The sequence below is a fragment of the Leuciscus leuciscus genome (genome assembly GCF_965113295.1).
Source record: "Leuciscus leuciscus genome assembly, chromosome: 16".
In the NCBI taxonomy this organism is placed as follows: Eukaryota; Metazoa; Chordata; class Actinopteri; order Cypriniformes; family Leuciscidae; genus Leuciscus; species Leuciscus leuciscus.
The window spans coordinates 17675317-17691430 of record NC_138740.1 but is presented as its reverse complement, the minus strand read 5'-3'; the positions used below and the strand labels follow the sequence as shown (position 1 = coordinate 17691430).

At 40.1% G+C, this 16114-nt stretch overlaps 1 protein-coding gene across 5 annotated transcripts; it reads right to left on the bottom strand.

Annotated features, from left to right (window-relative positions):
- Positions 1-73: 73 nt before the first annotated feature.
- On the bottom strand, positions 74-15963 carry pdk3b (pyruvate dehydrogenase kinase, isozyme 3b). Of its 5 annotated transcripts, XR_014198664.1 has the most exons (12): positions 15692-15963; positions 14623-14764; positions 9796-9867; positions 9018-9202; positions 8798-8887; positions 8646-8723; positions 8465-8541; positions 4683-4784; positions 4461-4574; positions 4267-4380; positions 3923-4166; positions 74-3872 (listed from the first exon to the last, which is right to left on the bottom strand). XR_014198664.1 is itself a non-coding variant. In XM_082140869.1 (11 exons), exons 1-11 carry the CDS (start codon positions 15792-15794, stop codon positions 4023-4025), a joined length of 1221 nt encoding a protein of 406 aa, XP_081996995.1. In that variant the 5' UTR covers positions 15795-15963; the 3' UTR covers positions 74-4022. The 5 variants fall into 5 exon arrangements, 4 of the variants coding, with proteins under 4 accessions (XP_081996995.1, XP_081996996.1, XP_081996994.1 ...); XM_082140869.1 differs by having other exon boundaries at positions 74-4166; XM_082140870.1 differs by lacking the exons at positions 14623-14764; positions 15692-15963 and adding an exon at positions 14357-14606 and having other exon boundaries at positions 74-4166.
- Between the last annotated feature and the right edge of the window lie 151 nt (positions 15964-16114).

The window sequence follows — 16114 nt, the reverse complement described above, 5'->3', positions numbered from 1 at the left end:
GAACCTTGCCAGAACGTTAGTTAAATTTCAGAGAATGTTGTTCTGAATGAAATGAATGGTGTACCATTTGACCTAATGTTTTAGAGTGTTTTAATAAACTGATTAGGTTAGATTTAACATGAGCTAAGAAGCACATTGCAAAATATGGCATGACACAATCATATAAGGAACATAATAAATATACTAATTTATGGTGGCCGAGAATTGCTGACAAATTTGATAGATGGATACTCACACTATGTCTACAGTGCAAATACAGGAATATTTTGAAACTAGTGTAAAATAACTGCATTATTTATATGTTAACATATATTATATTTATATTAACTGTCTGTATTGGGAGGCATTATTAAAACATTGCTCTCAAGTACACATGCAAACCATAGCATCGACTGCTATAAGATACGTTACTACCCCAGTTAAGAGTCACATGATCTCACATGATCCATTAGCTAATCCACTAAAGTGCTATCAGTGCTTGTGCATTATGTGTATTCTTCTAACATAAGAATATAAAGCAATGCACTGAAATTAAAATATTTGAGCAAAACAGGAAACTGAAATTCACAATACATTAGCCAAACACCGAAACGATCCGGTTACTGACGTAACCTCGGTTCCCTGAGATAACGGGAACGAGCATTGCGTGAGAGATTCTCTTACGCTATGGGAAACTCCGTTTTCTCTGAATACTTAAACCTGATTGGTTCACGTCTGAATTCCACAAACAAATGGCCTTTCAGCCCGCCAGAATGGGTGAGACCGATTGCCTATTTAAGTCGCACTGAAATGGCCATCTACTCAGATTTTCTCAACTGAATCATGACAGTGTCAACTTGCGCATGTTTACTCGCATTACGTGAGAGATTTTCTCTATTACACTATGAGGAACGGCTACAAAAAGCCGTGCTACCGGCGCAGAACGGAAGCCATCCTGCGAAGCCGTAGCCCGGAGGCACTCAGTGAGGAGGGCCCCAGGCAGGCTACAAGAGTCAAAGACTTCAAATGTCCAGAAAGGGCAGACTCCGGTTCGATGACCGGAGTCTGATGGTGTGGTTATTTTAGAAAAACCCTGTCCTGAGGGTGGGGCCCACTCTAGACCGACAGAGGACCCATGCCTGAAGGACCAGGACGTCCAGGTTGTAGAACCTGATAAAGGTGGACGGCGATGACCAGCCAGCCGCCGCACAGATGTCATCCATGGATATTCCACCAGACCACGCCTAAGAGGAGGCCATTCCTCTGGTGGAGTGGGCCCTCACTCCAATGGGACACTGACTTATAGGCTACCACTATCACATCCACTATCCAATCGGACAGTCTCTGCTTCGTGACTGTGTTGGGACGAGGCGGATATAGCCTTCTGGCTCCTCAGAGAAATCTGACCATCAGGTTGTATTTCCCAATCGACTGGCCGTGTATACTTTGAGCGTGGACGGAGTGTGTCCGCCGTCCAACAGCTCCTGAAGAAAAGAGAGGATGGACTCTATCTCACAGGATATGGGGTCTATAAGCCAGGTTGTTATTGGAAAGCTCGTACTGAGCAGAGATTGTTCTGTGCCCACAGGAGTAGGCATCATGCCAGTCTGTTCAGTAGACGGGACCTGAGACCACCCTGGTGGTTTATATAGGCTACCACTGTCATATTGTCTGACCAGACCAGGACATGGTGCCCCCTGAGCTCCCGCTGAAATTCCTTAAAGGCAGCCAGCTGGACAATTTTCAGGGAGCGATCCGATGAAATGTAGGCCTGCATTTCGGATGAGTCGAGTACTGCCCCCAGGAATGTAATGCGTTCGCTGCCCTTTGACTCAGCGGGGAGAAATTTGCATCCACGCATTTCGTAAAGGTGCATGGAGCTAGAGACAGTCTGAATGGTAGGACTGTATATTGGTGAGCCACCCCCTCGAATGTGAATCTCAAGAGTGGTCTGTGGAGGGGGGGCTATCTGGATACGAAAGAAGGCATCTGCGAGCAAATTGGAGCGAGTAACCTCGTTCTATTATCCCCCTATTATAACCTGCTATTATCCAGCACGGCACTCCAGGGATGGCTTGCCATGCCCTGGGTCGAGTGGCAAATGGTTGAAGTATTACAGTATTACCGCGCTGAGGCGGGAGAAAAGCACCTGTTACAACATTGAGAGGAGGAAGAATGCTCTTTTCGTGAGAATGTAAAAAAAAATTTTTTTGCTTCGCTATAACAGCGAGAAGTGATTTGGGCTGGTGGGGTGGGCATTTAAAAAAATAATAAATGCTGTAGAAGAAGAAAGACATTTCTTTCTTTTTAGAAGACATTTGCTCTTCTGTGATTTCGCAGGAAAGCCGCAGGGGAGAAGCCGTAGATTCCACTGCAGGAGGCTGTTCTTGGTGGCAAGTAGAGAGGCTTCTCTTCTTAGTCTTCAGAGTCAGCGAGGCGATGTGTCTTCACGCTGAAGGAGATTAAATCTGACTAGATGGCCATTTCAGTGCGACTTATATAGGCAGTCGGACTCGCCTATTCCGGTGGGCTGAAAGGACGTTAACGAATCAGGCTTCAGTATTTTCCCATAGTTTAAGAGAGAACATTTCTCACGCAATGCGAGTGAACCGTATCGAAAGGGAACTAAGAAACGAGTTCTGTTGTTTCTTTACTTTGCCAGTATCACTGCATAAGTACAAACATATTTGATAGTAACTTTAATTTAATAATAATTTACACTACCATTCAAATGTTTTGGATCAGTAATTTTTTTTGAAGTTTTCGAAATAAGTCTCTTATGCTCACCAAGACTACATTTACATTACAAGATTTAAATGTTATTACAATTAAAAATAACTATTTTCTATTTTAAATATTACATTTTTTTATATATTCCTGTGATGGCAAAGCTGAATTTTCAGCATTACTCAAGTCTTCTTCAGTGTCACATGATCACATTTTTGATTATTCAAAAATCATTGATATGTTGATTTGCTGCTCAAGAAACATTTATTAGTATCAATGTTGAAAACAGTTTTGTTTTGATAAATAGACATTTAAAAAGAACAGCATTTATTTAAAATATAAATCTTTTGTAGCATTATAAATGTCTTCACTTTTGATCAATTTAATGTGTCTAAGCTGAATAAAATTGATCATTTCTTCAGAAAACAAAATCTTCCTGATCCTAAACTTTTGAACAGTAGTGTATGTATAATAATTTATTTATATCATTTGTAGCATTACAATAATTTATCATACACTGTAAAAAAATATATTGTTGGTTTAACTTAACAAAAAGTGTATTGAAGTAAAAAAAAATGTTTAATACAATAAAGGAGAAACTCAAAATATAGAGTTATCTGAACCACATAAATCATCTAAGTTGATTTGACAAAAGAAAAATGTTTGTGATAAATCAGGAAAATATTTTTTTACAGTGTATAAAGCAAATTTCTAGAAAAAGCATCAAACTAACAATCTACTGTATTCTCCAGATAACATTCTTCCAACATCCTTCACACCCTCACTGATGTAAAACTATTCACTCATTAAGTCTGACGTCACACGTCACCGCTTCCGGGTCCAAGTGCTCTATCAGATGCCAAAGAAAACAACAAACACTGCTAATATACACTCACAGCGTGTTGTAATACTACCAAAAAATCATGATCCTAACCTTTATCTCCATACCGAAATCCCAGAAGGCCAGACAGTGATTCAGCTTTTATAAATTGTTAAAATATTTATGCCCGGGATGCCGTGAGACTGCCATGAGAATACACTCCCATGCGACTACGTTTTTAAATGCGTTTCTTAAATGTGTAATATGAATAAATAGGCTATAAATGACTGTTGAGATAGTATTCTCAAGTGAAACGAGTAGAGGCTTGCACCCGGAAACAGCATTCCTTACATCACGACTATTATTTTCAGACAGTTAGAAGTGGTAAGCAAGTACTAAAAAGGCCTAGAATCAAATTTCCTTATCTGGCAGTGTTCAGTATAGCTTGGCAGCAGTAAGCAGCTCATTACTAGCTACTGCAGCAGGTTTAATAAAGTCATCTGTTGGCTTTATATGTGGATGCATCTCGTGGGTCACTGCTCGGGTTACTCCAGTCATCAGCCTCAGGACCTGTCTGGTAATGTCGCCATGCTGACTTATTGAAGACTGGAAGACGCTCAAAAGATTCACTCGAAAGAGCCTGGAGAGAGTGGAGAGAGGCGACTACTTTCTAGTCAAAGCTAATATTATTACTCTCTGTAATCCAAGTGTCCCACAGATAGAAACGTCAATGCAATTACCTTAAGATGAATTACTGCATCTGTCCCGAGCCCTTCAATCGAGTACAAGTTCAAGTCTCCCTGAAAGTAGCGTGCATAGAGTCTAGAGATTGGCAACCCATAGCCAAATCCAGCCTGCAGAGACAATGTAAACAGGGTGCTTGATACAACACATACATATAAACACAGACGTAAGCTGTGTGATGGGTATTTACCAGTGGGACAGCAGCTTGAGAGGAGTCCAGACGTGGTGTTGGGGCAGTGGAATACATATAATTGAAGAGACGATCAATCTTTCGTAAAGGGACACCCCCACCTTTATCACTAATCTTAGAAGACAGACACATTGGCATCAAATGAATAAAGTGGACGTGTTTTGAGATTTAAGCAAGTCTCCATCAACATTTATGTTTTTGCGAAATAGGCATGTGTTGAACCTTTATGGAGAGGTCTTCTTTTCCCAGAGTAACCTTTGCTTTCACTGGAGGAAGACCCTCACTGTTGTTTTCATAGAGCTCTACCGTTGCCCGCATGGAATTCTGCACATATACATAATATACTGACTTACAAAAAAAAAAAAAAAAAAAAATTAAAAGCAATAAAATGGCTTACAAAAGCCCACCTAAAGTGTGATCATTTGAGAAACATCTAATTTAATTCCACTTAAAAATATAAGCAACTTTTTCGTGATACTTCATTATAAGGTTCATTTTGTTAACATTATTTTATGCATTACATAAAATGAAAAATACTTTAAATTGCATTTATTAATCTAGGTTAATGTTAATTTCTACATATACTAATCATTTTTACAATTTCGAGTTACATTTCTACATATAGTAATGTCTTTTTAAAATAATTTTCTTTTAAATAAAATACATAACATGAGTTATTGTAATTATTGTACAATTATCTAGTGATGGTGTTAGCTACATATGTGCCAACATACCAGTGCATGCATACCAGTAAATGGCCTATGCTATTTGTGCCTGAGCCAATACGGTTAAAACGCACCTAATTAGAAAGCGCACTATACATTTACATTTACATTTAGTCATTTAGCAGACGCTTTTGTCCAAAGCGACTTACAAATTGGGACTAAATTAAGCAAGTCATCGTGAAGAGGCAAAAACAACGCAAGAAGTGCTCAAAATACGAAGTTCAGGCATTATTCAGAGTAGCATAAGCCCGATAAGCGAGAATTTACAGGAATATATACATATATATACAATTGTTTTTTTTAACTTTTTTTTATGAGGTTAAGTGCTCACGGAAGAGAAGAGTTTTTAGCTCTTTTTTGAATGTTGTCATGGATTCTGTATTCCGGATGCCGGTGGGGAGATCATTCCACCAGCATGGAACTGTGAATGAGAATGTTCTGGAAAGTGATTTTTTGGCTCTCTGTGATGGGACCACGAGACGTCGCTCGTTGACCGATCGAAGGCTTCTGGTAGGGATGTAGACTTGTAGGAGTGAGTGAAAGTAGGACGGAGCTGAGCCTGTGACAGATCTGTAAGCAAGTGTCAGTGCCTTGAACTTGATGCGAGCAGAGAGAGGTAGCCAGTGCAGTGAGATGAACAAAGGAGTGACGTGGGCCCTCTTGGGCTCGTTGAAGACAAGACGAGCTGCAGCGTTCTGAATCATTTGTAGAGGTTTAGTTGCACATGATGGAAGTCCAGCCAGAAGAGCATTGCAGTAGTCAAGCCTAGTAATGACCAGGGCCTGGACGAGAAGTTGTGTTGCATGCTCAGTTAGGAAAGGCCTGATCTTCCTGATGTTGTGCAGTGCAAACCTGCATGATCGAGCTGTCTTTGAAATGTGATCTGTGAAGGTCAGCTGGTCATCAACTGTTACTCCAAGATTTCTGACCGACCTTGATGGGGTTATTGATGATGAGTCTAGCTGGATAGTGAAGTCGTGTTGCAGAGACGGATTGGCAGGGAGGACGAGAAGCTCAGTCTTTGCTAGGTTGAGCTGCAGGTGATGTTCCTTCATCCATGTCGAGATGTCCGCCAGACAGCTTGAGATCCGTGCAGCTACTGTGGGATCATCTGGTTGAAATGAGAGGAAGAGCTGTGTGTCATCAGCATAGCAGTGGTAGGAGAAACCATGCGCCTGTATGATGTGTCCCAGTGATGTGGTGTAGATGGAGAAGAGGAGGGGACCAAGAACTGAACCCTGAGGAACCCCTGTGGTCAGATGATGTGCTCTGGATGCCTCGCCTCTCCATGCAACCCTGAAGGACCTACCTGTGAGATAGGACTCAAACCAGTGGAGGGAGGTTCCTGTGATGCCCAGTGATGAGAGGCTGGACATAAGGATCTGATGATTCACAGTGTCGAAGGCAGCAGACAGATCCAGAAGAATGAGAACTGAGGATTTGGAAGCAGCTTTTGCGATCCGTAGGGCTTCTGTGACCGACAGTAATGCAGTCTCAGTTGAGTGTCCTTTCTTGAAGCCGGATTGGTTGGCGTCCAGCTGGTTGTTCAGAGACAAGAATGATGTTACTTGGTTGAAAACAGCTCTTTCAAGTGTTTTTGCAATGAATGATAGGAGAGAGATAGGTCTGTAATTGTCTACAAATGATGTGTTTAGTGTTGGTTTTTTAATCAGTGGGGTTACCCGAGCCTGCTTGAATGCAGTAGGGAAAGTGCCAGTGTGGAGGGATGAGTTGATGATGTGTGTGAGTGCTGGTAGAAGTGTGGGAGAGATGGCTTGTAAAAGGTGTGAGGGGATGGGGTCTAGAGGGCAGGTGGTAGGATGACTGGACATGATAAGTTTAGATACTTCTTCCTTGGTTAGCAGAGAGAAGGAGGAGAGAAGGTTATTGGCTGTGGGAGAGGTTGGTTTGGTTTCCTGTGTGTGTGGAGCTGGAGCTGAGAACTGACTGCTGATAGTTGTTGTTTTGTCGGTGAAGAAGTTAGCAAAATCGTCAGCAGTTAAAGAGGAGTTTGGTGGTGGTGGGGGTGGACAGAGGAGAGAGTTGAATGTCTTGAAGAGTGATCGTGAGTTAGAGGCGCTTTTGATCTTGTTGTGGAAGTGGGAAGATTTAGCAGCATGAACATCAACAGAAAATGAAGAGAGGAGAGATTGATACATACTAGATCAGATGTGTCTTTTGATTTGCGCCATTTCCTCTCCGCTGCCCTGAGTTCGGTCCGATGTTCATGAAGAACCTCAGATAACCAGGGGTTAGAGGGAGTAGCGCGTGCAGGCCTGGAGGAGAGAGGGCAGATTTTGTCTAGAGAAGAGGTTAGAGTGGAGAATAAGGTATCCGTTGCGGTATTCACATCCAGAGATGAGAATTGTGAGGGTGAGGGAAGAGAAGATGACACGGCAGAGGAAAGATTGGCGGGAGAAAGTGAGCGCAGGTTTCGTCTGAAAGTGACTGGTGGGAGGATTGGTGGTGCAGGGGTAGAGAGTTGTAGACTGAAAGTTATGAGGAAATGATCTGAAACATGGAGAGGTGTCACCAAAATGTTGTCTGTGATACAGTTGCGTGTGTAAACCAGGTCCAGTTGGTTGCCTGATTTGTGAGTACCTGTGGTGATGAGCCGTTTGAGATCGAAAGAGGCTAGGAGAGAAATGAAGTCTGTTGCATGTGGCTTTTCAAGATGAATGTTGAAGTCACCAAAGACTACAAGTGGGGTGCCGTCCTCAGGAAAAGAGGACAGAAGCACATCCAGCTCCTCTACGAAGTTACCCAGCTGACCTGGGGGGCGATAAATGACTACAAAATCAATCTTAATGGGAGTTGTAAGTGTAATAGCATGATATTCAAATGAGTTGTTGTTGCATAGAGAAGAGAGCGCTTTTGTCACATACTGTTTTTCACCTACTATATAGTACTATATGTATGGTATGTGATTTCGGATGCAGCCAATGTGATTGCAAGCAGATTGAATTAAGGACCTTACACCCTGTGCCATCTAGAGTTTCATGACAGAACTTTGTATATCTGCCCTCAAATGTTTGAATAAATAATTTAGTTTTTTTCTTTTCGTTTTCTTCTAATGTATTATGACTAAACACAAATGAATACTAGTATATTTATAAATGAGCTTTAACCTAGATTAATAAATGCTGTAAATGTTGTTTGTCAATTTTTTCATTGTTTGAACCTAATGCATAAACTAATGTTAACGAATTGAACCTTACTGTGAAGTGTTACCCAGTTTTCCTTCTCCTTTCAAATGACCCCACTGTCTATTTCTCTTGCCTTGAAGAGCTCAAACAGCATGTGGAAAAGATGAGAGGGCACATAGACCACCTGTATAGGCTTCTTTGGAGTTTTGGCTAGCAGATAGAGAGAGATAAGGCCAGAAGGCACAGATATATTAAAAAACCAACTATGATTTTGATATATGTTATTAAGACAATAAGAGAGATCACATTCTCACAGTTGAATTCCCCGATCTTTAGTTCAGGCGCCATCATGTAGTACTGCTCACAAAGCATCTTTGCGGTCTCATATGCATCTGTAAGGAGATATCAGAATCTTCAAAATGGTTTATGTTGTGTATCTGTGTATTTTAAGTATCTTTTACCTTACCTCTGACCACTTCAGCAACATTGCAGGCTGGGTCGATGCTTCCGATGTGTTTTGGTTGTGCAAGAAAAGTGGCATCGCCAAACAGAAGAGCTGAAACAGAATAAAAGAGCTGCTTATTGCCATACTTCAGTAGCTTGAGGTCCCAGTTCTAAATGGTATCAGGACATTTCTTCTGTCGTATTTAATTACATTTATCCAACATGAATGTGATGTCACCCACTGTGCTGGTTGATGAGCATGCGGAAAGAAATGCGATTGGTGTAGAAGCGGTCAAGGAAGTACTGCACATTGCTGCTGATGAAGGGGTCGAAACCAAACTTCTCTTTATATTCGATGACGCCCTGGGCCATGGTGGGCACCACGTCATTGTGCCTGTTCCGAATCTTAATCAGGATATCTAGGAAGCTGAAGCCCACAATAATAAGTTCTTTACTACTAGAAGACTTTGGTCTTATGACTAAGGAGAAATAGGTTGTGTTCACACTTGCAGTTTAGTAAGACAATGATACAATTTACAAAGATACAGAAGAAAAAAAAAGGCTTTTATGACGTATTTTTACGGAAATTACCGAAAATCCATAACGATGCTGTGTGCTGGGCTAAATGCGCTTGTTGTTGTATATGCGTACATATTTTTACCAGCTGAGAACTCACAAAGAGCTTATAAAATGTGTAACGGATGTTTTCGGCTCCGCTTTCACACGTATTCAAATGAACCGCATTAACAGAGCAATCGCACCAGAGTTCGTATTATTCATACCAAACCTGCCAAGTGTGAACACACCCAAAAACAGGTTTGATCTATTCATTTGATCTATTATGTTAAACTATACTGCAGTATTTGGGTAAAATTAATAGTGCTAAATGTGCATTTTTAGTAAAAATACACATTTGATACACATACCTTAGTTTAGGCAAAACATTATTTTACACTTTCCCTGGCAAAATTGTGTTTGCTGAAAAACAGGACAGCACGTTTGCAAAGGTTGGAGACTCACTCATTTAGGGTGTGGGGATCCTCTGGACTTCTTGTCTCGTATTCTAACAGCTCGTCAAAGCTCTGGCTGTACCTGATACCACAAAAAATAAATAAAACGTATTATATAACAACTGGCTCTTCCCTGTACTTTATGGCTAAAGCTTCATTCCTCTCATAACCACTAAGTGGCGTATGTGGCTCAATAAACCTAAACACTGCTCAGTGAGTGTTAACAGCTCAAAAAAAAACATAGTGTGAAGAACCTTTTTCATCTATAAAGAACCTTTTTGTGCAATGGAAAGATCCCATAGATGTTAAAAGTTCTTCATGCATGCATACTGTATGAGTCTGCACAGCATGCACTGAATATCTAGATGACTGATTGCACTACAACACTGCAAATTTACTTTGAATTTACTTTGATTTTCACAACAAATAATTACAAAGATAAATGACAAGCGACACATTGAGTTAAAAGATAAATTTTTAATTGACGTAGAAAGACTGAACTAGTATTTTCTTGTAAATGTATTCCCAATAATCTTTACTTTATTCACAAAAATCATTCAGTGTGCTGTGTCCCATAATTCAATGTGCTCAAACTGTTCTTTCTTTTCCAGTCTGAGACACATTTTTTTTAAAGGGATAGGCCTAGTTCACCCAAAAATGAAAACACTGTCATTAATTATTACTTACTCACTCTCATCTCGTTCAAACCCGTAAGACTTTTCAAACAAAAGGTCTTTTTGATGAAATCTGAAAGATTTCTGTCCCGCCATTGACAGTTACACAACTGACACTTTGATGCTTCAAAAAGTTCATAGAGATCGTAAAACTAATCCATATGAATTGAGTGGTTTAGTCCAAAGTTTCTGAAGACTCGATCGCTTTATATGATGAACAGATTAAATTAAGGCTTTTATTCAAATATAAACATTGATCAGCGAATATAAACAGATGTTGATGCACAAGAACAATCCTCTTGCGGAGGCTCAAATGTTCTGTGTAACACAAGAATGAACCTCATTGGTTCTTGTTTAAGCTCAAACGTGCTGCATTTAAACATGAGAATGAACGTCATGAATGAGGTTCTCACGTCAAGCGAACATGCTTGAGCTTCCAGTTACCTGAGGCCTATACCATGAAGCCGGTTTAGGTGGCTAGTCAGGTATGTTTCAGTTTAGTTTGTGCCAACCCTGGGTTTTAGGCACCATGAAAGTGGTTTGGCTTTTAGCAGTGTTCATTGCCATAGTAACTTACGATCCACAGCTAACCTGGTCCGGGGCAGGTTATGTTCCAGGTAAGAGGTTGGACCAAACCGAACTTGGACCAATCAGCTGTGAGCAAAGTGACACATGTCTGATGCGATAACGTCACTCCACCTGTTTCTACTCCAAATTAAAGGTCACTACATAGCAAATAATTTTTAAAGACAAAATCGTCTGGCTTTTAGTAATGCTTATTTAGAATAATAATTTTGTATGATTTAGATATTATTTATGTAATTATTATACCCCTAATCGATCACACACATGTACGATTTTAATTTATTATGTATTATTACGCACAGTTTAAATGAATAAATATAAAAAGGTAATATAAACACGCTTTAGAATCAACAGATAAAGCTATAAAATGACTATGTGAGCTTAAATGTTAAATTATCTCTATACCTTTATCAACTGTATAAACTTTTACTTGCACTGATATAGCAATACTTTTTCTTTTAGTTCTCCTCTTTCATACATGTATTTTCTTCTTGCTGTGTAAATTTGTTTAAATTCTTAATATTTTTCAATCTCGTAATATTAGGCTTGTTTGAGATGCGCCTTGCCTCGCCTGAAATGTAGTCGAGAGTAGGCGGCTGCAGTGAGGGGAGGAGTGAAAAAAGCGCAGGCAAGCCGGACAGATCTCTCTTCTCGTAGTGGATCTGACACCTGCGAGATCAAAGATGGATATCGCGGGATTCACGCTCGTGCACAGTGTTGCTAATAAACTGGATGTAATTCAAGTTCTGTTGCTTTTATATGAAAATAAATAAAATGAACAAGACACCCAAAGTACTTGTTATTTAATTCCATTCCAAATACATGTTTATCAATATTTTTTTCTTTAATACAGACATGTGTTTTTATTTTTTTATTTTTTTTATAAAAATGAAATTGCATAACCCAAAGAGATCGGACTGTCAGATAGTTTGGGAATATTCACACATAACATATACACATAAAACATGATATTAGAGTTTTAAAATCAAACATTTTAAAAGAGACTCACAGTTGTTTAAACCAATGAGCATTAAGCTTTGTCGTCAGCAAGTCGTTTCCCATCGTGCTTTTGATCAGCGCAGTCAGTGGAGAGCAACTGCGCTCGACTGCAGAATCCGACACGTGCGCCTTGCGCTCGCGAGAGATTTTTGACATACGTCAGCATGACAGCAAGGCGGACCGCACTCGGACACATTTCTAACCGGCATGCATCTCGCGCTGATCACCGGTGATCGGTTCTGCGCAGATTTTGCTCATCTCAAACAAGCCTATTCTGCAGAAGAGAGAAGTGAATCGCGCTGCTTCTCTCGCGAGGACTGAATCGCAGTTTCACTCTTTCTCAGCATGTGATTGGCTGTTCGCTACTGATGTCACACCTAAACTCCTAAACTCAGGATCAAAGCCTAAGTTGACAGAGAAAGTTGATGATCAGCATCATGTACCAACAAAGCCTGATTGGATTGGTTTGGTTTTGTCAACTCGAAACTAATCCTGTAACCCTGAGTTTGTTCAACTACCATCATGGTACAGGCCCCAGATCTGATGTGTGAGTTGATGAATGTTTATATGTGAAAGTCCCCCTTTAGTCAATAATGTTATCCCTTAAAACTCATCTTTGATCACCAAAATTACATATTGAAATTTTTTCCGTGAATCTTTTTTTGCTTCATGCCTTAAAATAGCTTGAATGTAACTCTACACCCCTGCCTCGTTTAGTATACGCGGTTCTATGATTATGTAAATTAGCCCCGCCTCCACGCACTCACAGCAGCTCAGAGATCCACTTGTTGACGATCACACATTGACGTAATCGGTTACAAGGTAGTTTGTAACGTCAGAAACACCAGCGATTTCAAACCGCAATCTTGAGACTGTCTTTGGTTCATGCAGTTTTATGGAGAACATACTCAGCAATGGTGTTGACATGAATTTGCACATGGTTTGTCTTAAAGCATATTAAAAACACCACATAGACATACACTGTATAAGCAATTAAAACCTTGATTTTCACCACAGGGGGGCTTATGTGAAGAAAAGCCTAATTTAAATCTGTTCGCCATATAAAGCGATCGAGTCTCTTCAGAAAATTTTGACTAAACCACTCAATTCATATGGATTAGTTTTATGATCTCTTTATGAACTTTTTGAAGCGTCAAAGTGGTAGTTGCATAGCTGTCAATGGAGGGACAGAAATCACTCAGATTTCATCAACAAGATCTACATTTGTGTTCTGAAGATGAAGGAAAGTCTTACGGATTTGGAAGGACATGAGGGTGAGTAATTAATGACAGAATTTTCATTTTTGGATGAACTATCCTTTTAAGATCTCAATATGTGTTCAGACAGCCAGACTTTTTTGTACAAAAATGGAATTAAAGGACAAGTTCGGTATTTTACACTTAAAGCCCTGTTTACAGATCGTATCTGATGAAATAGAACGGTTAAGATTAAAATTTGGACACATGCTCCTGTCCCGAGAATTTTAGGTTTATTTCGCTTTTGTGGACCTATTTTGCCAAACGCGTCACACCCGTGATTCTTCCGTTGAGAGCTTGAATAATAGACACTCCAGCCCAGTTGGTGGCGATAATGCACCTTTGCCAATTGCAAGCAAACCACGGGCATTTCATTGAATACACAGAAGAAGCAGAAGAAGAAGCGGCGGAGAAATACCGTAGAGGTGCTGCGGTCTCACAGCATGTCCTATTAAGTCAATGGAGTTGGACAAAAACTACGATAAAACCTGTTGGAATGCATCTTTTTCAGCGATTTTTGAGGGAACATATCAGTGAACACCCCTGACCACTCGATGAGTTTCACGTCTTTGTAAACGAAAGTTTAATGTGTTTTTAGGACGGAATCTTCCAGTGCATATAGACAACCATTGTGGGGGGGGGGGGGGGGGGGAGCGAAATAAACCTAAAATTCTCGGGACAGCAGCATGTGTCCAAATTTTAATCTTAACCGTTCTATTTCATCAGATACGATCTGTAAACAGGGCTTTAAGTGTAAAATACCGAACTTGTCCTTTAAAACGTTTTTAAAATGATCACTGGATGCCAAGCACTTGACAACAATGTCACATACTATTAATAATCAATCATGGAATAATGCCTACTGTAACTATTTTCAGAAAATAGAATAGTATAGTATGCAGTGTAGTATTCCAGGACTTCAGCTTCATCCAGCATTTACGTTCTGCTTTATAACTTATGTGATGCTAGTGTTACATATGTATTCAGAACACTCACTCTGAGCACTTTACAACAAACCCAGTCACTGTTACTCACAGCTTACTCACAGCTTACTCACATTATCACACCTGGCCACAGGGACGGATGACGCAGTCGTGCCCTGGGCCAGTCAAAAGGCCCCCAGTGCTCCGATTTCTCATTGTGTATGGGTTTAGCGGTCCAGCACGGCACTCCGATTTGTCATTGAGCGGGTCATTGAGTTGATCCTATCATCACCCTCCCACCCCCGGAAGCTTGTCCGGGCCGCCCTTCTAGACTAGTGCCCGGTTGGCCCGTGCGTTTATCCGTCCCTGCCTGGCCCTCACTAAGCCCTGCCTTCCTCACCAGGACTCCACCAGTTTGACAGACGGCTGGCTCTGAAGATTGGGGGGCAACAAGGTGACTTCCCTCATTGTATTGGCCAACCTCACTGCCAGTTCTTTCCGCAGAAACATGTAGGAGGTTTTTTCACACGCATTTTCCCTGCCTGGTTAAACAAGAAGCAAGAACAAGTTATTCTTTGTTATTCAATGATGCGCCCGTTTAGTCTGTGTGCATGAGTGATACAGCAGTATTACAACCATTGTTTAATGCCAAAGATTCGAAAAAGAAAGCAAAGTCATTAATAAATATAATAAGAAAGTAGATAATGACCATGAATTACAATAATCAATCAATCAATTAAGGGCACTGAGAAGGAATGTGACACCTCAAGTATATTAACATATAAATGATATATACTATACCAGTAGAAAGTTTATAATTACTATTTCCCACATTTTAGAATAATAATGAAGTCACCCAATCTGTGAATTAACACAAATGGAAGTTGGGAATTAGGAAGTGAATTGTCTGCATACTCCAGTTTTGTTTAATAAACTAGGTAATATAGGTTATATTTCTCTGTCTTTCCAAACTTTTGACTGGTAGTGTATGCTTGACATCATGCATAAAAAAACACACACACATTGGACTCTTGAGATACAAGTTGTGTATAATAATAAAACATTTATTTATTATAGATATATAGATTATGTATTCAATATACTCATAAAACACGTATTATTTAGCCTTTGCAAAACTGGACCAGGTTCATGATGTTCTGAGTGATATGAAACGGCGAGTCTATTTTTATACAGTTGATGTCAGTGCTGTGCCAATGCTGAGCTTTAGCTTTCACTTGACCTTAACATTCAAGGTTAATATAAGTTACGGCATATGTAGTCAACGTGTTGATTTAATCACGCGGAATAAATATGTGGTGAAATTAAAAACAATTTATTCAAAATGAGACAGACAGCAGAAATCGCTGATTCAAGTTCAGCACGAGACAATCCTACATCAAAAATACAATTTGTTGCATCATTGGCGGTTCTTTAACTCTATGCGTTTATCCCAATGTTTCATTACTCACCAAAATCCAGGAATTGCTTGATTGACATCGGTGAGGGCGAAAACCTTGAATAATATTCGATTTTGTGCCTGACATCTTTCAGCAAGTAGTTAAAGAGTTTCATGTTTAGATCTGTCAACTTCCAAACAGCTCGAGTCCCGCGCTGCGCGCTCACTCATTCAACACTTTACGATCTATTTCGTTTCTATCATAGGTTTCTATAGATACAGCGTTGTTGTAGCGCTTGTTATCGAGCAGAAGCTTGTGGTTCTCGTCACGTGACATGACAGCGCGTGCTATTACTTGCAGGGTTGATTACACTGGTTGTCTGTAGGATGGATTGAGACATGGATCTGGTATGTAATATAAATATATAGCAATAGGTCTAAATTCTTGCTTTAAGCTTCTATTTTGTGCTAACTTGTACCCTATTATACGGGGAGA

Coding starts and splice junctions, on each gene's coding strand:
- pdk3b (XM_082140867.1), bottom strand. CDS start 7,017: ATGTCCAGTCATCCTACCACCTGCCCTCTAGACCCCATCCCCTCACAC. Junction 6,297..6,494: donor GTTTGAGTCCTATCTCACAG/GTAGGTCCTTCA, acceptor CATTTCAACCAG/ATGATCCCACAGTAGCTGCA. Junction 4,785..5,516: donor GCTAAAAACTCTTCTCTTCC/GTGAGCACTTAA, acceptor GTATATGTGCAG/AATTCCATGCGGGCAACGGT.